At 40.2% G+C, this 27,557-nt stretch overlaps 1 protein-coding gene across 8 annotated transcripts in view; it reads right to left on the reverse strand.

The window, feature by feature from the left end:
- Positions 1–27,557, reverse strand: part of ATP6V0A1 (ATPase H+ transporting V0 subunit a1) — a 55,511-nt gene that overhangs the window by 25,336 nt on the left and 2,618 nt on the right. For 5 of the 8 annotated variants that reach the window (XM_019435404.2, XM_019435403.2, XM_019435400.2 and 2 more), the window contains exons 3-11: positions 16,889–16,967; positions 15,310–15,407; positions 14,634–14,762; positions 8,533–8,636; positions 8,037–8,163; positions 5,648–5,730; positions 4,939–5,032; positions 1,209–1,421; positions 388–538 (exon numbers count right to left, since the gene is read on the reverse strand). In XM_019435404.2, the coding sequence (XP_019290949.1) occupies positions 388–538; positions 1,209–1,421; positions 4,939–5,032; positions 5,648–5,730; positions 8,037–8,163; positions 8,533–8,636; positions 14,634–14,762; positions 15,310–15,407; positions 16,889–16,967 (1,078 nt within the window). The remainder of the gene's footprint in view (positions 1–387; positions 539–1,208; positions 1,422–4,938; positions 5,033–5,647; positions 5,731–8,036; positions 8,164–8,532; positions 8,637–14,633; positions 14,763–15,309; positions 15,408–16,888; positions 16,968–27,557) is intronic. The other 3 variants (XM_019435406.2, XM_019435405.2, XM_019435401.2) reach the window with 1 other exon arrangement.

Below are 27,557 nucleotides of genomic sequence, written 5' to 3' on the forward strand. Positions count from 1 at the left end.
AAAATGGTCAGTAATTGCTATATTTTCTCTGTCTAACCTGGTATAGGGAAGCCTTTTAAAAATATCAGATATCTCAGAAAAAACTTAAAGTACTTCCTGCAAATGGTGTGCTAGAGAAAGTCAGGTGTTTCATAGTTGGGAGGGCACACAAAAGAATCCAATCCACTGAGCTCATTCCTATAAAACCACCTCTTAAAAGAGTGCCACCCAGCAACAAACCTCCCTCTCTGTGTCAAAGTGGGCACGTCTTTACAGGAATGACACTAGAGCTGAGATCTTGACAACACTGTTAGTTTTAAGCCAGTTATTCAAGAACATTTGAAGGGAAGCATTAGAAGAAATAACAAACAAAAAATCAAACCTCTAGAAGATTCAAGCTCTTTTTACCTGGGTTTATCTCTCTGTAAGTCCCGATTCCGTAAGCATCTACTATGTTCTGAAAGCCGTATGTGAACTTGTTCGTTTTGTTATAGGTTGGGGGAGTCTGATTTGTTTGCATCCTGTTCAAGATAGAGGGCACAGTGGAGCCACTGTGTTCCTGGGAAACATTGAGCACACATAGCAAAATTAGATCATCCTGACCATGAACATATTCATCAAAACTCCTCAAGCTGTACATATAAAATACGTGCATTTTATTCTATGTGAGTTGTTTCTCAATCTTCCCATCTTTGGGAGAAACCGGAACTAGGTATAAAATTTACAATGAAAAATTAACATTAAGTCTTGGGAAGAATATCCTTACTGTGAAAAAAATTCAGTTCTAAAATGTGTAACCAAAGAAAATATGGCACTTCATTGTCTGAAGACAATCATCTGCCTTTCTGAGATTATCGCTGTTCTCTCCTCCTTTTATGGAGAAAGCAGCGAATGTTTTCAAACTCTAACTACTAAGCGGGACTGCCAGAGGTATCCCTCAGAAGTGGTCTGCTGGACAGAAAGAATGGATCAGGAAACAGACATCGTGGTCATGAGCTACCCTGAAGAATCACGGGTATACGACCAAGTCATTTCATCTTTTTTGAACTGCAGTTTCCACATTCAGAAAACCAGGATGTACAAAATGTATGGTTAGGATATAAGAGGAGTACAAGGTGAGTATAGTCAAGAACTCTGAAAGTAAAAATGCCACAAAAATGTAATTAATTCATGTTATTGTTGATGGGAACCTCTTTTCCTGGCTGCATGGTTAGTGGTGCAGGACTCACCGTGCCCCTTCTGAGTGCAAACTGGATGGAGTCGAGGTCGGTGACAGGGCACCAGACCTCGGCGATCAGGCACTTCTGGGTCACGTCTATGTTGCACAGATTCAGGGTGTGGTAGATGGCCTTCATCTTCCGCACCTTGATGAACCAGACACGGATGTTCTTAGCAGCCGCCTGCAGAACCCTCTGGCGGTGATCCTCTGTTTGATTCAGAACCTTTTGGGAGAGAAGGGAACAAGGAGAGATCCTTCTACATACAGAACCAGTCTTAGATCTCAGCATATAAATGGGAAAGAGGCACAGCTTTCTGAGAAGGGCTGCTAGGGATCTATTCTTCTTCAGACTAGAATGGCTTTTTTTGGGCACCTGAGTGACTCAGTCAGTTGAGCGTCAGACTTCAGCTCAGGTCATGATCTTGCGGTTTGTGGGTTCGAGCCCCACGTCAGGCTCTGTGCTCACAGCTCAGAGCCTAGAGCGCTTCAGATTCTGTCTCCCTCTCTTTCTGCTCCTCCCCTGCTTGTGCTCTGTCTGTCTCTCTCTCCCTCAAAAAATAAAGAAACATTAAAAAAAAAAATAGAATGGCTTTTTTGGGGGGTAAATTATAAGAAATTACAGTTTTAGTTACTAATATTCATTTTCTGTTAGCTTCAATCTGAAGAGAAACCTGAGGAAATTGTTTTTAGCTCTTCTATATTTTATCTTCCCACCAAGTCCACAGCACAATATAGGTCATTGGTTTTTACCTGGATCATTAAAGAGCAATGGCTTTCCATATGGAGTCTCAAACTCAAAGAAGTCAGCATCATCATAGGCCTGGGAGTTGATAAAATCCATACTTAAGAACAGTAAGCTGCAGAATCCCCTGAACAGAAGTCAACATCAGGGAATGATGGGAAAGAGGCAGGGCTGAGCACCGTTGTCTACCTATGCCAGAAGACACTCCATGCCAGGGAACAAGAGACAGGAGACACTGTGGGGTCAGGAGGACTCATGGCCTTAGAGGGGATTTAGACAGCCACATACCACTGTTATCATGGGGCAGATGAGGCTTTGCCTTTCTGTCAGGCTTCTTGGGGGAAGGGGAGGGAAACATTTTCAGTGCTGATCCTTTGGAAATCAGCACAGGTTTTCCTCAGAGTGATCACGCTGCTGAAACCGAAACCACGGTAGAAGAAAGGGAAGGGACACTTTACATTCCACTGCCTTGGTAATCACCATTTAAGATTTCAATAGCAGAAGAGGGGCTAAGCCAAAGGGCGAGTAACCCATCACTCACACTTCTGTATGGAAACTGACCTTAAATCTCCACATTTCTTTACAGAGGAAAAAGTTATGCACTAGCCATGTTAGCACAAGGCTCCATCATACTCGGCTCATCAAGTCAATTCAGAAAAAAGTAGTAACTACTTTCTGAAGGGCAGTAGGTGGGGACTTCCATACAGGTTTCTAAAAAACCTGCAGGCTAGAGAAACTCTTGTATCACTTAAGAATAAAGGAACAAAGTTATTTTCTCTCCTTCTGGCTGCTGACACTTTTACAATTACCATTCAAACTTCTGGAAGAATGCTAAATAAACGTGTAAGCAATGCCCTATTTGCTTTTCTCTTTCCCCATCCCCCACACCCACATCTCACTCCTTGACAGTCAATCCCTTTTTAAAGTTTCAGTTCATATAGCTGGGTACTTTAAAGATCAAATTCTGGCCATACTGCCAATGCCTTTTAAAAATCTATCCATGAGTCTAGGAGGGGATAAGACAGGCCTAGAACCCAGAACATACTAATTGGCCCACCACCCACCAGCAGCTCTAAAAACTTTCGTCTCTTGGTTAAAGGGGTGAGTGCTTCTCAAAGGAGCCAGCAATAGGTCAAGATGGTGGGTCATACACTATGGGAGTTGGAGGGAAAAAGGACAAAGGGAGTTGAGATGGGAGTTACAGCATCTCTGGTGATTCTGCCTCCACTGGAAAGAACGGTCTTTGGGATTAAGTACAGAGGGCGCCCCTTATCTGTAGGGGACACCATCCAAGACCCCCAGTGGGTGCCTGGAACGGTGAGTAGTACCTAACTCTATAAACAGCATGTTTTTTCTTATACACACATACCCATGATGAAATTTAATTTATAAATTAGGCAATTATATTAGGCAATTGACAATAACTAAAAATAAAAGTGTAACAACATGCTATAATAAAAGTCCTGTAAATGTGATACCTCTAAATATCTTCCTGTACTGTACTCACCCTTTTTATTATGAGGATATGAGAGGAAAAGATGCCTACATGAGCATGAGGAGATGAAGTACGGGGAGTGGTGTTAGGTGTGTGACCAGCATTAGGCTACTACTGACCTTCTGATGTCATCAGAAGGAGGATCATCTGTTTCTGAATCACAGTTGATTTGGGTAACTGAAATCTCAGAAAGCAAACTGGTGGGTGGCAGGGGGACAACTGTATGTGTTAATGTTTCAAGAGGGCAATCATCACAGTCTTTCAACAGAAAACAAAGCTCCAACTGGCCACCCTTTCCTTCCACGTATGCATCAATCATGACTCCTTCCTTAGGACTTTGTGACAACGGAGTGTATAAGCCAACTGGTGATGTGGTAAAAATCTAGCGCAGTCTCTTCTTGGGTACTAAAGTTATACTAGGACCCTTTGCCTAGACTGTGTGATTAAGATCTAAGGTGACCAGAAGGATACACACCAAGCTGTCAAGAGCAGCTGCCTCTGGAGGGGGAGTGTGTGTGACAGCGGAATGGACTTTATGCATACTTCTTTATTACTTGAATTTTTTCTTAACTAAGCATACTTTATTTAATTGTAAAAATACCTCAAACTCATGAAGAGGGAAATTGAATACACTAAGCAACAACAATTTCGGATGGATAGCATTCCTGCCGCATTTAAGGATGATTAATGCTATTTTTAACAGTCATTCCCTGAAACTTTTTCCTAACTCCCAAGGGCACAAGCTACCCATGGACATTTCTTTTTTTTGGTGTCTTGGCTGCTGTAGGTGCCTAACAAACTGTTAGTGTTTCAAGGAAGGAGAATGGTTTTCTATTATAGTATTTCTGATGAGGGAGCATAAAGCAAGCTGACAGGCCGCCAACACCCTCCCCCCAACTCCTAGATGGGATATGTATGATATTCATCCAGCACTCCTGGCTGCCCAAGAACAAAGGAAAGCGGAAAACTAAGGTTAACTGATAGAGACCATAGTCCTGCAGGACCTAAGTCTCCATCACCCTTCCACAGTGATGTGGGAAACAAAGGCAGAAGGAAATGGCAGATAGAACTCAATTTCCTTATAACCTGCAGCCCATTGACAAATACTTGAGGCTGGCAGAATAAAATGTTTCTCCAGGAATTCCTTACTGTCTTAATATTAATGCTTTGATAAAGGGAAGAACCACCTTAGCTTGACAATAGCTAGGCCTCCACTATCCTGGGAGTCTTCTGTAGCATATGAAAATCTCACTGGAAACTTCCCCTGGACTTTACCTCCTCCAACCCCATAGTATATAACCAGTCTCTCCTCATGGTCCCTGGGCAGCTCTTCCTGCCCATGGGTCCGGTCCTCGTGCTTCAATAAAATCACCTTTTTGCACCAAAGACATCTTCAAGAATTCTTTCTTGGTCGTCGGCTCCAGACCCCATGAACCCCACTATCACCCCAAAAAAACCCTCATCATTTTACACACACCAAAATGCCCTCCAGCCCTCTGTTACCATTTGGAGATCGTCAATCCTGGTATTAACTCCAGAAGCCATTTCCTTCCTCTCCTGTGGTGTCTCAGGACAGGGATAGAGTGAGGCCCGGAACCTGGAACATACAGACACAACCTGACAAACATCGAAGTTTTTTAACCTATCCAATTTAAATAACCTCAGAAAGTAATCTTAATGTACTAGAAGGACCATAACAGGATTAGTTCAGAGTGGTGCCCTGATCATGAATAACTAGGAAGTGTCCTATAGATAGAGCAGTAACATTTAAACAATCTCGACATTCTCTGCAGCTACTAAATTTCCTTAGATTAAAATTATAAAACTCAGTAATACAAATCATATTATAAGTTACTAGAGAAAAATGGCATGGAAAAGAGATCATATAGGCAGAATTTCAGAAAAGTTTACAGGCGGAATGCCTATGGCACACTGCTGGGTACACAAACCCATTGTCCTAGAACAATGCAGCATTTATAAACCATGAGTCCTAATTACTTTTTTTGCAAAGAAAGGAAATTGTGGTTTTGACAGTACTTTTAAAAATGAACTGAGACCATTTCTAATTATTTAAAATAGCCCTAACATTATTAGAAGATATATGTATTGCATTAAGGTAGACTAAAAGGGCTATTGTTTCATTATTCTGTATCCTAAGGCTTAACAGTCAAGGCATTCTGATTGCACCCTCAGGGAGGCACATTTCTCTTACCCTTCACAGATTTTCTTGACTCTGTTTTTCAGCTGATCGCCTTGGAAGAAAATGATGAATACAGATTTGTGCACGTAGTCACCCTGGGCCCCAAACCAGAAACAGAGAATTTAGACTTCTACTCTGGAAGAATATTTCTTTTTTTTTTTTTTTTTTTTAATTTTTTTTTCAACGTTTTTAATTTATTTTTGGGACAGAGAGAGACAGAGCATGAACGGGGGAGGGGCAGAGAGAGAGGGAGACACAGAATCGGAAACAGGCTCCAGGCTCCGAGCCATCAGCCCAGAGCCTGACGCGGGGCTCGAACTCACGGACCGCGAGATCGTGACCTGGCTGAAGTCGGACGCTTAACCGACTGCGCCACCCAGGCGCCCCTGGAAGAATATTTCTTGAATAACCTACTTTCTTGGTGATATAGGAACGGGAGTCCTTTAAGGATACGGCAACCCTGCACTCGAACTATTATCTTCAATCCATTTCTTAAGCTCCACTATACGAACATTTGTCCTATAATCCGTAATGCACAAAAAACTTTCTGTATTTGTTTTTAAACTCAACCGTGAGCTGAACACAGATGCTCAGATGATTCTCCTCGTAGCACAATATAGCCCTTATTACCAATTCAACTTCAAACCCTATACTACCTGAGTAAGTATGGAAGAGAGGAGAGGAAGCCATTCCTGCTTATTCCCATGCTTAGAAATTCCCAGATAAAGGGGACTGAGTAACTCTAAGGAACAGAGGTGGGAAGAATGTTGATGTAGAATCTCATGCTTCATACTAAGTTTGATCTAAGGAGCAGGGAGGAAGGCAATCTATTCCAAATACCAAGTTTACACGCAAAGTCTGATGCAAGGACTGCAGGGAAAGATCAGAAAAATAAGCTTAACTAGGTGTTAACTAGTATTGTCTCTGGTTGCCTGTATTTCTCATATTCCTAGAGTTTTTATAATAAAAAGCAAACAGACTTCAGAAGGATAAAAGGAGATGCGGTGTGAAGACAATGACGCTACGTGTCTTAAATTCCTTCATTCTCCAGGAATAAACTGGAGCGCATTCTTTGTGCAGCTGCGCTGCTGTAGCTAGCCAGACCCCCTTTCCTCAATTTGTTGATAATAGTGTTTCTGTTGCCCAGAAACTTGGCTGAAGATTCCTAAGAACAGTTCCACAGGAGGTGTGACTGCAGACTGCAATGTCTCCACAAGCCAAGCACAGGCTTCAGTGAGTCTGTAAAACTGCTCCTCTGGGGGGCTCGCTGTACCCTAAGTGCCACCACCCTCCTGTTTAGGAGGATAAAAGGATGAAAGCCTCAGATTTTCAGCTGCACGACCCACCCACTCTGAGGAGTCACAAATTCAATCTCTCTTCTTAGGTGGGACAAAGAATGGTAATCTAAGAAAATCTAAAAGATCATTTTCAACAGAAAAACCAAGCCCAGGCTTCTAAATAATACCGATACAAAAGGGAAGTACATTTTTTTTTTTTTTTGCAATACATTTAATCTTCCTTGCTTGTGATCCTTGACATCAGGACTCATGATACTTAGTGTAGGCTGATGTTAAGAACTCTGGCCCGTTATGTCAAATGCCAACAGATTCAGCCATTCCTACCCTGCAAAGCACTGGGTGGGGAAGATTATTCTATCTTGCACAATATATTACCCTTAAATTAAGTTTCTAAATCTCCCAACAAACAAGTAGACAAAAAAAACCTTACCAACTAAAAATTTCATCAACTTATCGAGCTCACAGTTGAGGAACTCTCTCCTTATATGGATATTACCGAACTTGGAACCAGATATCTTGCTTTAATTTTCATAAAGTTGATTTTCTTTTGGTGTCAGATCAGTAACAGAAAGCATATAAAGCTGAGGTTTGGGGCGCCTGGGTGGCTCAGTCGGTTAAGCGTCTGACTTCAGCTCGGGTCATGATCTCACAGTCCATGAGTTCAAGCCCTGTGTCAGGCTCTGTGCTAACAGCTCAGAGCCTAGAGTCTGCTTTGGATTCTGTGTCTCACTCTCTCTCTCTGCCCTTCCCCTGCTCATGCTCTGTCTCTCTCTGTCTCAAAAATAAATAAAAACGTAAAAAAAAAAATTTTTTTAAATAAAGCTGAGGTTTAAGATAACTGGAAAAAAACACATTTATAATCCAAATAATACCTACACAAGTGGGGCTTGAAAATGTCCAGGCACGTGTCAGTATACATCATCTGTACACACACGATGGGAATTAAGAGGAAAAGAGCAGTATTTCAAATGTGCAAGTCAAAGCAGGAGTAAACATAAGGGCTCCTCTGTGGGAGTGTCAGATTCAGGTGGTACCATGCAGTGTCACTGCTCTGGGCTCCCTTTACAAGACCTACTCCACGGGACACAATTTCCTAGTCTTACAGTCACAGGATCCTCCAGGGGGTTCTCGATTTCAGCCTGTCGCAGGAACACATTCCCCCGGCACACCCGCCAAAGCATGCGCTCAAAAGTAGGGATGCGCTCCCGGTTAATCACACCAGCCACGAAGCTGTGGGGAGAAGAGGCAGATGGGGAACTCGATTCCATGCCACGGGACAGAGGGCTTTAAGACAAAGAAGGGAAGCGAGAGGAGAGGGGCACGAACGACAAACACAAGGCTAGGCAATGTTACGCCAAAAGGGCTCCCAAAGTCTTATTCCCGGACCCCAGGATAGGGTTGACAGGACAAATCAGGAACTGAATCCAAGTGACTCAGGAACACCTCTCAAGAGGCTCAGAAGAGAACACATCCTGGAAGCAAGTGAACGGGCCAGCCTCACCACTCTTGAACAGCAACAATGAACACGATCGCTGCTCCCCGTCCCCCCCAAAAATGAACTGACCCCACTGACATACAGAGACTTGCAGTAGTACTTACCCAAGTCTTAACGGTGTGCCCCTTCCCATCTCACTCGGCTCCAAGAGGGACGAGGACTCTTCCAACAAGTCTGGATCCGCCATCTGCTGATGATGCAATTCAGCCTGAATTCACAAATCAATTAATATCTAATGAAAATAGTTAGTGGCATGCAGGGAACGAGGAACCGGGAGATAAGTTCAGAAAATAAAGACGAGGGGAAAAAAAAAAAAAAAAACCACCAAAAGAGAAGACATAGCCACAAAAAGAAGACAAGAATAGGGGAAGAAAACAAAGGAAAGAAACAAGAGGTAAAGAAAGCTTTGTTGCCCCAGTAAAGGCATCTGGGGAAATGGTTTTTGAAATAAGGAATAAAGAAAAAACACTAAATAATGATGACATGTATAAATCTGTTACTTAGGTGGAAACCATTTTTCCTCTGTTTCCCTGAATGAGCCATGAAAGTACCAGGAAATACCTTTGCATACGGATGGAAGCTGCAACGTTTCTTCATTTTCAGCAAGACCAAAGCAGCTCTGAAGATACTCTCAACATCAAATTTCCAGGTAGCTACAAACTAAAATTTTCCCTGTGTGAGAATGTGAAAGATGGAGACTCTCTTTCCAAGGAGAAAAGCAAGGCACCGCCACTGTCCTGAGCACAGTGTGGACTGGAGAAAGGTGGAAGGGGCGTCTCCACGAGACTGGGTTTTCCATGCTCTTCAAAATTCAGAACATGAAAACTTTCAGCATGGCCACTGTAAAAAAAATGCTCCAAGCCATGGGCTTTAAAGAGTATTTCTTTCGGGGCGCCCGGGTGGCTCAGTTGGATGAGTGTCCGACTCTTGATTCAGCTCAAGTCATGATCCCAGAGAGGTGGGATCAAGCTCCGTGTCGGGCTCCATGAGTGTGGAGCCTGCTTGAGATCCTCTCTCTCCCTTTGCCCCTCTCCCCTGCTTGTGTGCTCTCTCTCTCTCTAAAATAAATAGTGATAATAATAAATAGTATTTCTTTCTCCAAAAGAAGCAGCAGCATATTGGCTGGGCAGGCCTGGCCTTGACTGCATCAATAAAGGGAAGAAAAAGTGAAAACCTATCTGAATGCCTTCATTTCTAACCAGGAATCTAGGAATATTAAAAAGTTCATGTTAGGCTATATAGTTTAAGGGTCACTGAGAACATAGCTGAAGCCAGGAATCTAAATCAAGTGAGAAAAAGTAACCAATCATAAGCCAATATAGAACATGTGGGCTAATTTAATTGTTTAGATTTAAAATGATTTCCACCATGACAGTTTATACAATGAAATGAAGGAGAAGAGGGACCTTCTCAGATGGAGGTCTATACTTCCTAGAGTCTCTCTACCCACCACATTCTAACACCTTTTATTCTTATCAATCAGGAAGGTCTGAGAAGCTCTCTAAAAAATAAAGGCCAATCAACTTCTCTACCGCCTGATCTCCTCAACTTTAATATCCACGCACTACTTGTTTGACCAAAGACAAGAAATATGCCAGAAAAATCTTCCTTTTCAAAAGCAGAACTAAACAAAAAAATCAGGAGAATTTTTCTCTATCATCTTCATTCCAAACATTCTATTCCTGTTAACCCTGCGATCAAAAAATTGATCAAGGGAACCTCACTTGGTAAGTCGTAGGAAATGTAAAGTTAAGGGGGGTGGGGGAGGGCTTTAGGATTGAGTATAAATAAACCTGAATATAAACCAAATGATTAGGTTGAGGACCTAAAAAAGAGAAAGCAATTTTCTGGGGAAGTGAAATCTAAAAGTTGATGCAGGATCAACATTCAACTCCCCACCCCCTTCAAAAAAAAGAAAGAAAGAAAAGGTAGGGCAGGCTTTGAGTATGCCAGAGGGCAGAGAAATATTGTCATGATACACAAAAAAGTTTAAGATGAGATAATGGGGGCACAGGTTTCCACTTGCTCTCAAGTGGAAATTTAGGGGGCTTTTTTTGTTTCTGCCTAATATCAGATCAGCTTATTGCAAGCCACAGGCAACTCATTTTAAGGATCTAGATGACTACCTCATTTCAACTGGTTCTTGGGATGTCCCTTGGCAAAAAACAGTGAAACTGACTGCTACACACAAGACTCTGGCCTACTTCCCTACGCGGTTCACAAGGCCTGGCTAAAGTAAACCCAAAAGATCAGACTCAGTGCAAGCCTATGTGCTCTAAAGGGGACAACCGCTATCACAGCAAAAAGTGCTGAGCAACTAGACTCCTCTGAAAACCGCATCTGGGGACTCTGGGCACAAAAAGAACCCAGCGGAATTAAAATTAAATGGAAACTTGTGATGATATTCTAATTAATAATCTCACCACTTCATACTTAAGAATCCTAAATCTTAGAGAGGGGAGTAAAAAAAAAAAAAATTTTTTTTTAATAAAATAATTGGGCCTCATGGGGAACTAGGAGGACCAGACTGCTCACTGAGGGCCTTTAAAACAATCTCTAAAACCACACTGTGGGGTACCTAAATCCTATTCTGGGCTCCCTAATAACAATAACAACACTGCCAACGTGCCTTTAAATGACTTGCTATGCTCTCTGGTTTACCCTTTCCCCCAGTCGGAACACTGAAACCATGCCCTGAAAGAGGAAGTGGCAGAATTTCTGAGGCTCCCTGTCTACACTGAAATAGAAATAGCACATCCGGATCCAGCTGCATTAATTACCAAGAGCAAACACTCTTACTTCCATCTCCAGTGAGAGAGAAATCGCATTTCATCACTTCCGGTATTCACCCAAGCCCCAAAGGAGAAGGCAGATGGGAAAGAAAAGTAAAGAAGAGCAGATGGATGGAAGACTCAGGAGGAAAGGAAGGCAGGAACCTGCATGCCATTAACCATTACTTTTCCAGTCTTCTTTACGTTCTCATGGGCTAGGGTGCTTATGGTAAAAGATGCAGAGAGCACTCTTCAGCTCTCACAGTTCTTCATAAGCAAGAAGACTGAGAAAAGGATAATCATTAACAAGTCATTTTAATTGCTCTGGATGAGAAATGGCTAAGTCGAATTTGTAATCATCTTAAATCATAAGAATATCGAATTTACGCTTACTCTTCCCCTTCCAGATGCCTTGCCAATCATGACCGCTATGCCTAAAGACGGAAAGAACCCTTTCCCGATTTGGCCATTTTCTGCTAACTCATTAGTATAAATTATTGATCATGTTCACCAAATTATATAAAAAAGAAGGACTCAAAACTGGTTGTATTTTAGGCCATTTGCAAACTGTGATTTCAGGCATGGAAGAAAATCTCACGCAAAAAGTTCCATTTCTGAGATTTGAGGGTCCCATGTTTCTTTTTCTTTTGCATTATTTAACGTGCGCACTCACATGCCCAGATGCACTTACTCTGTGAGGTCTTATCACCTGCCATGGCAGCGACAGCTGAGACTGGTGCTTGGCAATAGCAGGGCAGGCACCATTGAGAGGGACCTGGCTGAACCTCTGAGCCAGCGGCAGGAGCAGGCAAGGCACTGACCGTGCACTCGGAGAGGAAAGGCCGAGTGGCTCTTGCCAGAAGCCTCCCTACACTACGGTGAGGGTGTAGGAACAAGAGGGGTTGAGGACAAGAGCAGTCAAAGAACCTCTTACAGCCCAGGACTTGGGCTCAAAAGTACTCAGAGATTAAAAAAAAAAAGAAAGAAAAGAAATGTTTTGCAAATGTTTTGCGTGAATAAAGGGAAAACAACCCACCATGGATTGACTGGGCATGAAGGTCGTAAAGACTTCCAGCCTGCCTTCTCAGCATGGGGGTTTCGTGTTTAGACTTATTACTCACAAAGAACTTATGATTTTAACACTTTGCTTATATTTCCAAGTAATTTCTCTTATTTTGTTTTAATATTTTGTTTTTAATAACATTAATAGTTCAAGTAACAGGGCACCTCGGTGGCTCAGTTGGTTAAGCGTCCAAATGTTCCTCAGGTCGCAATCTCAAGGTTTGTGAGTTCGAGCCCAGCATCAGGCTCTCTGATGTCAGTGCGGAGCCCGCTTCGCATCCTCTGTCTCCCTCTCTCTGCCCCTCCCCCACTCGTGTGCATGTGCGCACACTCTCTCTCAAAAAAGAAATAAACATTAAAAAAAAACAGTTCAAGTAACTATTGCTCATAAGGGAGTCCATCTGTCAGTCTTTATTCAGAATTTCTCCAGAATGAACTAGACAAAGAAGCCTATTCTATTCCTTAAACTCAGGAGGTTAAGAAAGACATTGTCATACATTTCAGCAACATCCCAGCAATAAACTAAGACTATATCAAAAGGGAAAGGCGGGGCAAAAGAATTAAGCCCCAAATGATGTTAAAAGTACCTGAGCTTCGATTCTGAGGCCAGTTTAAACTGGATCTGTGAGAGAGCAGCTTGGACACATTTAGGAAAGCACACATCTGTGAGCCTATGGAGACACTGTGCCCTGGGATGTTTTCTGATATGACTAAGTGATACATTCCTTGAGCACAGGGGCCATGCCTTACTCATCTTGTGCCTCACGAAGAGTAGGTGCTCACTAAATGCTCAGTGAATTAGTGAATATAAATACACTGATGTTTAGGCAATGAGCAACTAGAATTCCAGATTATCTGTTCATTAAAACCATGAGACATAAGTGGCCATGCCTGTTGCAAAAGACCTGAAACACTTGGAAAGAGTTAATCACACTGTCCCACAACCTCTAATTCGATGAGATATCAGGGACTGGCGAAAGAAGTCCTCATCAGTCTCAAAATTCTCAACTCAGTGAGCAAGCCGAATATTCACACTAAACCTCTCTTGACATATAGCCAGATTCTGATTCTTGGGATGACCAGGCAATTAAGTTCATATGAGCTTTTTCCCCTTTCCCCAATAGATTTTTTTTAATTAGCATGGCTTCTCTGAGTCCATCTTTAGTTATTGAGGAATGTATCACATCTTCGGCTGACGTTCTCCAGCCCAGGGGTTCACAAACCACTGTCTCTCAGAGTCACCTTGTGAAAACAGACTGCTGGGCCCCACCCTCAGAGTTTCTGATTCACCAAGTCTGAAATCTGGAGTGGGGACTAATGATGTGCATCCTGACAAGTTCCCAGGTGAGGCTCATGCTGCTGGTTAGAGAGCCCCTGCTCCAGTCCTTAAAAGACCGATATTAAAAATGGAACTGAGAATACATCAGATGCTAACTAAAATGGGCCCACTTTTTTTTAAAAAGCTTTGCCAATTTTTTTGTTGTTGTTGAGCAAAGAATATAAAGAACTTTATGGAAGGCACACTAAAGAGTCGCTGGAACAGTAGCAGAAGTGTCCGATATTGCTAATCTGGTGGCAAAGACACCTTACTGTAAAAAAAGAGAATTCTCAGTACCTTAGGCCATCAACAAAGCCAAGTCCAGGCTCAAAGCTAAGACTCCTCTCCACGTTTAATGAGGAGAAGGAATCCTTCTGAAAGTCTTGCTCTAAAGCCTTTCTGTGGGCTCACCTCAGCAAACTGTCATCTGTCATCATCACCTACATTTTTAACCTAGAAACTGACTTAACATTTTTCCCTATAAGGTAGTGTGACTGAGTTTCCATGAAAATCCGGGAATTTCAAAATAGGCATCCTACCAGTTCTATTTCCATAGAACATAATGAGAAACTCTTGAAAAATTAAAGTGTGACTTGTGCTATGTGGATTGTTACAAATGTACTCATGGTAGATAAGCAAACATGGAGAATAAGATAAAAATAAAAATTTGATGATAAAAGTTTTGGAGGTTAAGCCTCTGTTATAATTTCATGTATGACTGAATGTTTCTTGTTGCTTCAACTTTTACCTTAAGTATTTACTTACCTCAAAATATAATGACAAAATTTCAACTATAATATATACAACTACTTTCGGGTTCCTTTCCCCATCTTGTGATGAAAAATTGCAGAAAATGCAAAAGCATACAAAACCATGACTGGCTGTGTACTGCATGAGAAATGGAACATAATCTGACATTCCTTCAACTAAAACAGTGCGAAAATGGTATTGCTTTCAAACTAGCAAATTAAAATAATTTTTGGAATAACAGCATGGCCCACTTGTGCAGGTATAATATCAGCTGCTCAAATACTAAAAGAAACAATAGTCTGACCTCATCGAAAAACTGCTGAGTTTTGCGAAGTATAAATTTTAATTCAGTCAGTTCCAGGAAGTTTCTCTTCAGAGCTTCCTGGTTTGTGTTGATTTCCTTCAGTTCATTTTCAATCTTTTCAAAATTGGCCTACAGAAAAAATAAGTAAATAAATAAATAAAATCAAACTATTAACTCAAACTAAGCTCAATATGCTTGATGTGAAAGACGGATGAATTCATCCATCCCACAGAACTCTTGGCCACCCTGATGGTTCAAACATAATTTTATATCTACCCAGCAAATGTGTGATTTTACCAGGGCAATTTTCTTTATGAAATTTTTTTGCTTAACATCATCTGTCTTTATCTATAGGTTCTATTACACAGTTGAATTTCTCAGGGGACTTTGGATGGAAAAAAATAAATACTGAAAACTCTACTGGTTATTCATTTAGTCTATGAGATGAATAAATTACTAGATAAATTGGTGTTAATCCAATAAGGTTTCGACAAGGCAGTAAACATTTATTTGGTGGCATGATAGTGCTGTATAGTAAGTTTTCACAAGATATTTACAAGCAAGAGACAATGTGGACAAGGACAGCAAGAATTCCTCTACTGTCCACCCACATAGGAAAATAATTTCTGCACTTAAGTAGAAAGAAACTTCTGGCTTCCTCAGAAGAATTGTTTACCTCTAAGTCAATCATGTCCCGGGGGAAGGGCACCTCTGGGTTTTCACCAGTGTCCATAATTGGGATATTAGCTTTTCTTATTTCTTTCTCAACAAATCCTAAAATGACAGAAGCAAAATATTCATGTATAGCACAGGCCTGGAATTGCCAGTATTTGAGAAAAAAAATAAGACCCCAAACCTGGCTAAAAAGAGCTTCATTCCCAGAAAGATACTCTCATATAAAAGAAGCAGAACATGTAAATCCTTTTTTTCTCCACGTTCCTCTTCCTCCACTGCACACTCTATAACAACCGCAGCTACCCCAGAGAGGATTATCATCCCACTACTGTCTTCCTTTCCTCTTTTGATCTTAAAACTGGACCTCATCTGCTTCAGTTCTCCACCCTGTGCAACTACTGCCCCAGAGTATGATGGTTCTGCTTGTAGATACTGTTGTAGGACAGAGTTACAGAACAGGGTGATTCAATAGAATATTTGACATTTAGCAAACTCGTGAGACAGCTCCAGATCAAAAGGGTTTCATTAAACTTGAAAAACAATCAGATCAGTTTTAACAACACAAAAACCCAAAAAGCACGACACGGAATAAGGTCCTAAAATACCAGAAGAGAAAAGTGACAACTAGTAACTTTTTTAGTGCGGGGACCAAATTCACCAATCAGCTAACTAAAAGCTGGCATAGTATAGTAGTGAGATCACGGGTTTCAGAGCCAGAGAGAACAACCTGGATTCAAATACTGGTTCCAGTACAACTGCTTATGTTCCCAGGCAAGTCACTTAACCTCTCTGATCTTTGGTTTCCCCGTTTATTTATTTATTTAATACTTATTTTTTAAGTAATCTCTACACCCCATGTGGGGCTCAAACTCACCACCCTGAGATCAAGAGTCAGATGCTCTACTGACTGAGCCAACCAGGCAGCCTGGCTTCCTAATTTATTAAATGAGGTAATACCCAACTGAAGGAATATTGTGAGGAATGAATGAAATAAAGTTTATGAACTCCCCAACTCTCAACAGTACCCTAATAAATGTGTTAGTTTCTTCCTTCACAAAAAGCTCAAATTAAAAGGTGGTTATATTGATATCTAAAATAGATGGTGGGCGCCTGGGTGGCTCAGTTGGTGGAATGTGCAACTCCTGATCTCAGGGTTGTGGGTTTAAGCCCACACTGCTTAAAAATAAAATCTTTAAAAATTATAATAAATAATATTTTTAAATTAAAAAACATATAAAATAAAATAAAAATAAAATAAAAATAGTGGTCTGAGTCCTGTCTCTCAGAATTCTATAATGCAATAGCTATAGCAGTAGCTGTAAAACCCTTCCCATAAAAAATAACCAATGTGTTCAGCTTGTAATCTTGTCGTCTCAAAGTTTCCATTAAGCACCACCTAGCCCCAATACCATAAAATCTACTTGTACATGAGAAATTCATCTTAATATCAAGATCCCAAGACTATTCCTCCTTTCTTTTTCTCCTGTAGTATTTTCTCGTTTTGTTAAGAGGACTAGCATCTCTAATTTAAGACAAATGACTCGTTATAGGAACATCATACAGGACCAAAATGCACATACGAAGCTTTCGATCCATTTCTTCACATCTTCTAACTTCATTCACAAATTTCCGCTGGAAAACATTCACATCTGGATTTAACTGCAAAATAAGAACACAATACCAAATATTTAAAACAAATTTTTTTAAGGTTTATTTATCTTTGAGAGAGAGAGAGAGAGAGAGAGAGAGAGAGAGAGAGAGAGAGTGTGCACATGCACGCTAGCAGGGGAGGGGCAGAGAGAGAGGGAGACATAATCTGAAGAAGGCTTCAGGCTCTGAGCTGTCAGCACAGAGCCAAATGTGGGGTTCAAACTCACAAACTGTGAGATCATGCCCTGAGCCTAAGTGGGACACTTAACCAACTGAGCTACCCAGGTGCTCCCCAAATATTTAAATACTGCATCTATTTCCTCTGTGTCACAAGCAACGCATTCTGCAAAGTGAAACCTAATTTTGTGTCAGTGTATGATGCAATCATACGATGCAAAAATGGTCTACTGCCCTATATAACCTGCTTCAGGGCCAATCACACCAACTGAAGATAAAAACCCCTCTCTCACTGTGGCACCACATTATTGGAATGGAGGCAAATTAGACAAAGCACCAAGGTACAAGATGGTCCTCCCAGGCCAAAGTCTCAGTGAGCTCCCCCAGCCAAAAACTTGAGCAATGATGTATACCAGAAGCTCTGCCCAGTTTTCCTTCTCTTCCTCCCAATCAGAAGAGACAAAAGGCAAACATCTTTTATTCTTCTGTCCCAGGATCTTCACTTCCTACCAGACAGGCTGGTTTATTCATTCATACATCACAAGTAATTTTCAAAGCAATGTGACAGATATTCTGGGAAATACAAACAAGTTCCTACTTACTAAGAAGCCTGAAATCTAGTAAAGAAAAAAAATACACACGACCAACAAGAGCATGTGATAAATTCCATAAAAGTAATACCAATAAAGAACTATAGCTACTCACTCAACATTTATGGAGCACTATATATACACTACTGTATTAGGCACTGTTATAAGTACAAAAGGATATGTCCAAGCTTTGAGGAGCTATCAGATCCATGGACGAGACAGACACAAACTAATAGATGCAATTTGTTGTGATAAATGCTACTTTAAAAAAGTAAATATTGTTGTCAGTTTCTTATACAATTAAACATATACATAGGTACATCATAACTAAGCATTCCACTACTAGATATTTGTTTAAGAGAAATGAAAACATGTCTACAGAGATTCGTACAAGAATGTTTACAGCATGGCACAAGAACAGACACTCAGATCAATGGAACAGAATAACCCAGAAATGGACCCACAACGTATGGCCAACCAATCTTTGACAAAGCAGGAAAGAATATCCGATTGAATAGACAGTATCTTTACCAAGTGGTGCTGGGAAAACTGGACAGCGACATGCAGAAGAATGAACCTGGACCACTTTCTTACACGATACACAAAAATAAACTCAAAATGGATGAAAGACCTAAATGTAAGACAGGAAGCCATCAAAATCCTTGAGGAGAAAGCAGGCAAAAATCTCTTTCATCTTGGCCGCAGAAACTTCTTATTCAACATGTCTCTGGAGGTAAGGGAAACAAAAAGCAAAAATGAACTACTTGGACCTCATCAAAATAAAAAGGTCCTGCACAGCGAAGGAAACAATCAGCAAAACTAAAAGGCAACCGACAGAATGGGAGAAGACATTTGCAAATGACGTATCAGATAAAGGGTTAGTCTCCAAAATCTATAAAGAAGTTATCAAACTCAACACCCCAAAAACACATATTCCAGTGAAGAAATGGGCAAAAGACATGAATAGACATTTCTCCAAAGAAGACATCCAGATGGTCAACCAACACATGAAAAAATGCTCAACATCACTCATCATCAGGGACATACAAATCAAAATCACCATGAGATACCACCTCACACCTGTCAGAATGGCTAACACTAACAACTCAGACAACAACACATGTTGGCAAGGATGAGGAGAAAGAGGATCTCTTTTGCACTGCTGGTGGGAATGCAAACTGGTGCAGCCACTCTGGAAAACAGTATGGAGGTTCCTCAAAAAATTAAAAATAGAACTACCCTATGACCCAGCAATTGCACTACTAGGTATTTATCCAAGGGATACAGGTGTGCTGTTTCAAACAGGCACATGCACCCCCATGTTTTAACAGCTCTATTGACAATAGCCGAAGTATGGAAAGAACCCAAATGTCCACCGATGGATGAATGGATAAAGAAGATGTGGTATACATACACAACGGAGTATTACTCTGCAGTCAAAAAGAATGAAATCTTGCCATTTGCAACTATGTGGATGGAACTAGAGGGTATTATGCTAAGCAAAATTAGTCAGAGAAAGACAAATATCACATGACTTCACTCGTATGAAGAATTTAAGATACAAAACAGATAAACATAAGGGAAAGGAAGCAAAAATAATAAACATAGAACAAACAGAGGTTACTGGAGGGGTTTTGGGAGGGGGGCATTAAGGAATCTACTTCTGAAATCGTTGCACTATATGCTAACTTGGCTGTAAATTAAAAAATAAATAAATTAAAAGAAATAAATAAAACAATTTTCTAGAAAAATATAATTTACCAAGACTGACAAGGAAAAAACAACAACAGAATAAGCCTATAATCAGTAAAGAAATTTCAACAGTTAAAATATATCCATCTAAAAAATATCAGGCCTAAGGGCGCCTGGCTGGTAGTGGAGCGTGGGACTCTTGACCTTGGGGTCATGAGTTCAAGCCCCACATGGAGCATAGAGCTTACTTTAAAAATAAGAAAAATAATAAATAAATAATAAGTAAAAACATCAGGCCTAGAAGGTGTAAAGATGATTTGTACTAATCTTATTTTTTTTTAATTTAATTTAATTTAATTTATTTATTTTTTTAACGTTTATTTATTTTTGAGACAGAGAGAGGACAGAGTATGAACGGGGGAGGGTCAGAGAGAGGGAGACACAGAATCGGAAGCAGGCTCCAGGCTCTGAGCTGTCAGCACAGAGCCCGATGCAGGGCTCGAACTCACGGACCGCGAGATCATGACCTGAGCCGAAGTCAGCCGCTTAACCGACTGAGCCACCCAGGCGCCCCTGTACTAATCTTTTAAAGACTAGATAAACCCAAATCTTTAGAAAATTATTCCAAAGAGGCAAAATGAAGGAACGCTCCTCAACTAACAAATAAGACCGGCCAGTATAAGCTTGATACAGGGCGAGAATAGTTTGACAAAGGACAAGTACAAGCCGGTATCACTTATCAATACAGTAGTCTCTCCCTTCTTATTTCTAGTTTTAGTTACCTGCAGTCAACTGTGGTCCAGAACCAAGTGATCCTCCTTCTGACATATAGTCAGAAAGTCAACAGTAACCTAACGCTACATGACAACCCCTATGTCATTCATCTCACTTCATCTCGTCACATTGGCATCTCATCATCTCACATCCTCACAAGAAGGGTGAGTACAGTAGAAAAAGATATTTTCAGAGAGACCACATTCACATAACTTTCATTACAGTATAGTTACAATTGTTCTATTTTATTATTGTTGTTAATCTCTTACCTTGTCTAACTGATAAATTAAAGTTTACCATGTATATTTGTATAGTAAAAAACAACAACGCGCGCACACACACACACACACACACACGGTTTAGTACTATCTGTGGTTTCAGGCACCCATGGTAGGTCTTGGAAAGTATCCTCCATAGATAAGGAGGGGGTCTACTGTGTAAGAGAAAAAAATCCTAATACAATATTAGGAAACTGAATCCCCAAATTCTTTTGAAATACACCTCACTAGCGAGTTGACTTTACATAGGCTTGCAAGGATGATTTTACATTAAAAAAAACAAACAAAAAAACCCAACAACTATACAATTGCCCAATAAGCATATGAAAAGATGCTCCACATAATTGGCCATGAGGGAAATGCAAATCAAAACCACTGTGAGATACCACTTCATAGCCATTAAGATGGTTATCATAAAAATTTTTTAAATGAAAAATAACAAGTGACAGTGAGGATGTGAAGAAATTGGAACCCTCCTATGTTGCTGCTGGGAACGAAAATGGTGTGGCTGCTGTAAAAAGCAGTCTCCTGGAGGTTCCTCAGAAAACTAAACATAGAATTAACATATGATCCAGCAATTCCACCCATAAGTACACACCCAAAAGAAATAAGCAATCAAACAAATACTTGTACACAAATGCTTACAGTAGCATTACTGACAACAGTCAAAAAATGGAAACAACCCCAATATGTTCAAGTGATGAATGAATAAAGAAAAGGCGGTATATGCATACAATGGAATATCATTCAGCCCTAAAAAGGAACAAAGTCCTAATACGTGCTACAATCTTGATGAATCCTGAAAACAATATGCTAAGTGGAAGAATCACGACACAAAAGGCAACGTATTGTATGATTCCAATTATGTATGACGTCCAGAACTGGAGAATCCATAGAGACAGAGATAGATTAGATGGTTGGCCAGGGCTAGGGGAAGGGAGGATGAGGAGTGACTGCTAATGGGTACAGGGCTTTTTTGAGGGGTGATGAAATGTTCTGGTTAGATAGTGATGATGGTTGCACAACCCTGTGAATACACTAAAAACCAATGAATTGTACATTGTAAAATGGTGACTTTTTTTTTTTTTTTTTTTTTTTTTTTTTTTGCCTATCTCAATTAAAAAGATCATAGGCAGCAGAGTCAGACAGTCTGGGGGGGGGGACAGCAGTGCCCAGGTGGCTCAGTTGGTTGAGTGCCTGACTCTTGATTTTGGCTCAGGTCATGATCTCACAGTTTGTGGGCTTGAGCCCCATATCAGGCTCCACACTGACAGGGCAGAGCCTGCTTCAGATTCTCTCTCTCCCTCGCTCTCTGCCCCTCTCCCAACTTGTGTGCCCCCCCCCCCCCCACAAATAAGTAAATAAACTTAAGAAAAAGTAGTCTGGGGGTACAGATCTGTGTGTCTTGGGTAGATATTTTCATCTGTGGCCTGGGTTACTAGTCTATAATATGAGAATGGCAAGTTCCACTATTCAAAAGTAGGTTCTACTTCTCAGAGTTGCTGCGAGGGATGCCTAAAATAATAATGTAAAATGTTCAATATGGCAACAAAAAAATGCAAACTATCATTGTGACTGTAAGTGTTAAACGGCAAGGGATTAAAGAGTAGAGAAGCATGTCAAAGAGAAGAGTGGATGGGGGGACAGATGAGTCACACAAGATTTTGAACAAGTTGAGCGAGGAAAATGTCCCACTCAATCGTCTCTAAAACCCAGAGTGGTGGTATGTTTTGCAGAGAAGATAGGCAACAGCTCTATCTTATACTGAAACCACCCACTTTAAGATGTTGCCCATTTTCAAATGAAAAATAGATACAAAAAAGAAAGTTAAAGATACATGCTGAAGCATGGATGAACCTTGAAAACATGCTAAATGAAAGAAGTCAGTCACAAAAGGCTACATATTATAGGATTCTACTGACATGAAATGTTCACAATAAGCAAATTCACAGAACAGTAGATTAATGGTTTCCAGGGGGTAGAAGTGGAGGAGGGGCATTGGGACAAAAACAGGCAGTGAGTGTTAATGGCGACAGAATTTCTTGTCAGGGTAATGAAAGTTCTAAAACTGACCATGGTGATGGTTGTAGAACTCTGTGAATATACTAAAAATCACTGAATCATACACTTCGGATGGACAAATTGTATCTCAGTAAAGCTGTTTAAAAAAGACAGTAGGAAAAAAATCTGGATATGTAATTTACCAAATTAATAGATTAATGGAAAAAAACATGATAACCTCAACAAATGAAGAAAAAGGCATTCAATAAAATTTTGCAATCATTTGTGGCAATAACTTTAGAAAATCAGAAATTCAAAGGAATCTGAATAATTTAATAGAATTTTCTAAAAACTTAAGAGTAAACATCTTATTTAAATTGTGAAATAATAGGGCACCTGGAGGACTCAGTCAGTTAAGCATCGACTCCTGGTCTCAGCTCAGGCCTTGATCTCGGGGTCATGAGTTCAAGCCCCAAGTTGGGCTCTGTGCTGGGTGTGTAGCCTACTTGAAAATAACAAGTAAATAAAATTGTGAAATATTGGGGTACCTGGCTGGCTCAATTGCAAGGGCATGCAACTCTTGATCTCGGGGTCATTGAGTTTAACCCCACATTGAATGTAAAGATTATAGAAAGAAAGAAAGAAAGAAAGAAAGAAAGAAAGAAAGAAAGAAAGAAAGAAAGAAACAAACAAACAAACAAACAAACAAACTTAGATTCCCCTTAAAGTCAGGAGCATAGACAAGAATGCCATGTGACACATACATAGCCTTACTTCTTATTAACAAAAACCCCAGGGGCACCTGGGTGGCTAAGTCAGATAAGCATTTGACTCTTGGTTTTGGCTCAGGTCACGATCTCACAGTTCATGGGATCAAGCCCCGCATCAGGCTCCGCATTGAAAATGTAGAATCTGCTTGGGATTCTCTCTCTTCTTCCCTCTGCCCCTCCCTCTCTCTCTCTCAAAATAAATAAATAAATTTAACAAATGTTCATTTAAGGCAGTTACTGCTCAGCTGAAAAGCCTCTTTTCCCAGACTCCCTTACAGCTAGACTATGCCATAATTCTGGTCAACAAAACTTAGGAAACTCTTCTGAGGATTTCTAAGAAAGTTGTTTTTTGGTTGTTTTTTTTTTTTTTTTTCCTCCTAATAGAAGTACTCCTTTCTCCCTGCACTTCCTTCTTCTTGCCTAGAATATGCATGCAATGCCTGGAGCTTTGGTGGTCCTCTACGAGGACAAAAGCTAAATGCTCCAGGATGGCCAAAAAGAAATATAGGATGATCTTAGGACACTGGTGATAGTGTGAAGCTGGGCCTCATGTTACATGAGAAAGTACATCCCTATCACTTGGGTTTTCAGTTACATATAGCTGAACACAATCCTAACCAGGATTAGTTTGCCGTTACTCTTCTTCTGCCTGTTAGTAAAGGTCTTAAGGTACACGGCAAAATAAGAAAAAAAAGAATAAGGACTTGAAAGGAGGAAACAGCTTACTCTTCAACATTGCAGTAAAAAAGATTATATCAAACATAGCAAAATGTTAACAAGTGGTGAATCGACTGAAGAGTATTCAGCTTTGAAATTTTTAAAAATAAAAATTTAGGGAAAAAATACTAATAAGCAAAAAAGAACAATTTTATGTGTGACCACATATACCATAAACAAAGAGAAAAGACAGGGGTGCCTGGGCGGTTCAGTCAGTTAAGCACCTGACTTCAGCTCAGGTCATGATCTCACGGTCCGTGAGTTCGAGCCCTGTGTTAGGCTCTGCGCTGACCGCTCAGAGCCTGGAGCCTGCTTCAGATTCTGTGTCTCCCTCTCTCTCTGCCCCTCCCCCACTCACACTCTGTTTCTCAAAAATGAATAAATGTTAAAAAAAAATTTTTTTTAAACAAAGGGAAAAGACAAGGCAAATTATCAGTAAAGGATTAGTAAAAGATTAGCTTCCAAAAATACATGAAGAACTTTTACATATTCTGTAAGTCAGTAAGCAGACATTCATGGGAATGAATTCCATTATGTCCAATAACCAGATAAAAAGATACTGAGCGTACTAATCAAGAAAATTCAAATTAAAACAACAAAGATACAGCACTTCACAACACCTAACAGTTAAAGAGGCACAGGATGCTCAGCAATGCCCCTCTTAGTTATAATCCCCAGAGCAGCAACAAGTCCGTGAAATCAATACTCTTTACACAGTAACACTAAAACATCATTTGCCTTTTTCATCCTCACTCATGAATATTCAGTGAAGTTTTCCAGAGGCTCATGGTATACATCACAGCCAGATGACTGCAGAAGCAGATAGGAGAATCCAGCTGCCTTCTATTAATTCAGACATTAAAGAAATTTTCAAAAATATAAAAGCAAAGCAATTCTTTTATTTTGGAAAATATAATTATTTTTTTAAAAAAATACTACTTATGATAACACATATCAGGTTTATTATTGTGAGGTTGTTTTTTTTTAATTTTATTTTTAAAAAAAAATTTTTTTTTTTTACATTTATTTATTTTTGAGACAGAGAGAGACAGAGCATGAACGGGGGAGGGTCAGAGAGAGGGAGACACAGAATCTGAAACAGGCTCCAGGCTCTGAGCTGTCAGCACAGAGCCCGACGCGGGGCTCGAACTCACGGACCGCGAGATCATGACCTGAGCCGAAGTCAGCAGCTTAACCGACTGAGCCACCCAGGCGCCCCTATTATTGTGAGTTTTTAAATAAGTATTTTAAACATATCTTCATTTTAATTTCCAATACAATAAATATTGACAGCTATAACTCATAAAAGCTCTTTAGGATCCTCAATCATGTTTTCAGAGTGTAAAGAGGACCTTAGACCAAAAATTTTGAGAACCACTGCCCTGGAGAAACTATCACACATGTATACCGGGAGACATATACAAGAATCTTCCTTGTAACACTGTAATAACAAAGAACTGCAATTACTTAAATGTTCATCAGAAGGAAAAAATTATAAACTGTATATATTCTTACAATAACTATATAGCAATTTTAAGAAATGAACTAATGCTACCTGTAACAGGTGGTCAAATCTCACAAATAATGAATTTCAAAAGCACGGTGCTGAAAGATACATACAATATGCCATGCATACAGTTTTAAAACATGCAAAATCATACTAGCATATATTATTATTTAGCGATACACACATATGTAGCAAGAGTAAAAAATAAAAATACATGGGAATGATAAAAGCAAAACATGGCTGGCTCAAACATGGCTGGCTCAGTCGGGAGAGCATGTGACTCTCAGTCCTGGGATCATGAGTTCAAGCCCCATGTTGGGCATAGACTTACTTAAAAAAAAAAAAAAAAAAAAAAAAAAAAGGCAAAAATCATTGCAGAGGTTACCTGTAGGGAGGTGGGGAGAGAAATAGCATGCAGGAAGACTACACAGGAGCCTTCAATTACATGAATGTTTATCTCTTAAGTAGACAGTAGAAATGGAGGTATTCATTATGTTATTCCCTATAATTTTTTGTCTGATTGCAATACATCATAAGTAAAATTTAAGAATGCTGAAGAGAGGGGCACAGGGGTGGCTCAGTCGGTTAAACATCCAACTCTGGATTTCAGCTCAGGTCATGATCTCACGGTTCGTGAGTTTGAGCCCCATGTCAGGCTCTGCACTGAAAGCCTGGGATTCTCTCTCCCCCACACTCTCTGCCCCTCCCACCCTCTCTCTCCCTCAAAAAAAAAAAAAAAAAAAAAAAATGCTGAATAGATACAATGGGTGTTAGGGAGGGGGAGACACTATAGGACCAACTTCCTTTGGTTTCAAATTAAGGGTGACTTAGGTTTGATTTAGGTCTCAAATCTAGAAAACTGGAAGACTATCAATACATTAGCTCAAACTTAGGAAGTCAGGATGAAGAAATAGTTTGGGAGAAGGTAAGGTGCTGGGATTTAGACAGGCTACCATGAGAAGTAGAAATGACAAAATTCTTAGAGAGTTGTAAATTTACGGATGGTGTTTGAGAACTGTCAGGGCCAGAGACATAGATTTGGGGCTCAACAAATAAGATGGAAGATTTGAGAATAGATGAGGTCATCAAAAAAGGTGGTAAAGGAAGATGTGGCTATGGACAAGCTTCTCCAGACAGAGCAGAGGAGAGAGCTTGAGGAATAATGACACAGAAAGCCAAGATGGAGAAGATAAGAGAGGTTAGTGGAAGATAACAGTGAGCCCTCAGGATGATAAGAAAAGGAATCAGAATCAGGTAGGAGAACATTCAAAGAGGGAAGGCATAAGAAGGTTCAAAGATAATAAAAAGTATACTATGTCACTGGACTATATTTGTGTAATTTCAGTGTGCCAGTTCCAGGAAGCCAATATTGATTAATCCCACCCCATTCTGACCACTCCTCTGTCACCTATTCATTCCAACAAATGCTGACAGTATCCTGTATGTGGACACAAAGGATACAATGATTGTCTTCAGCATCCTAAGATGACAGTAGAAGACAGAGACTAATCAACTACTAACACTAGTGAATGTAAAACCACAACTACCGTGAATGCTATCAGTGAAAGTACCTGGAGCTTTGAGATGCGTAATTAGGGAACTGTTAACTCCTCTTTCCTTTCAACAGGGTATGTTGTGCCTTCTTCAGCAGACTGCAAGCCCCTTAGGGCATACTTTTTTATACTTAGACTGCTGATTTTCTTTAGATATCTTCTCTAAGTGCTCAGCATAATGCTTCAAAATAATGGATATTTAGTATATGCTTACTTATATATCTGTACGTTGATGCATCAGATTTTGTAATAAACATGTCCTACTGTATGGAAGAGCTATGACATTTTTTAAATAACCTGCCACAGGTGTTAAAGAGGCCAAAAGCAATGTGCAAGCCTTGGTGTGTCCTCTACCCGCATCCCAATCAATTACCTTGAGATTGTGTAGGATTATTTGCAAAGGGGGAGCTAGTAAAATCATGGAAATTTTGGCACAAACATTCTCACCTCTAGAGAGACAACTCGAAATGTACACTCTACCAACAGTAAGCCAGTGCTATAATGTTATTTTTTTTTAAATTTTTTTTTTAACATTTATTT

The sequence above is a fragment of the Panthera pardus genome, unplaced genomic scaffold, assembly GCF_024362965.1.
Source record: "Panthera pardus isolate Hobbes unplaced genomic scaffold, ASM2436296v1 HiC_scaffold_3, whole genome shotgun sequence".
Lineage (NCBI taxonomy): Eukaryota > Metazoa > Chordata > Mammalia > Carnivora > Felidae > Panthera > Panthera pardus.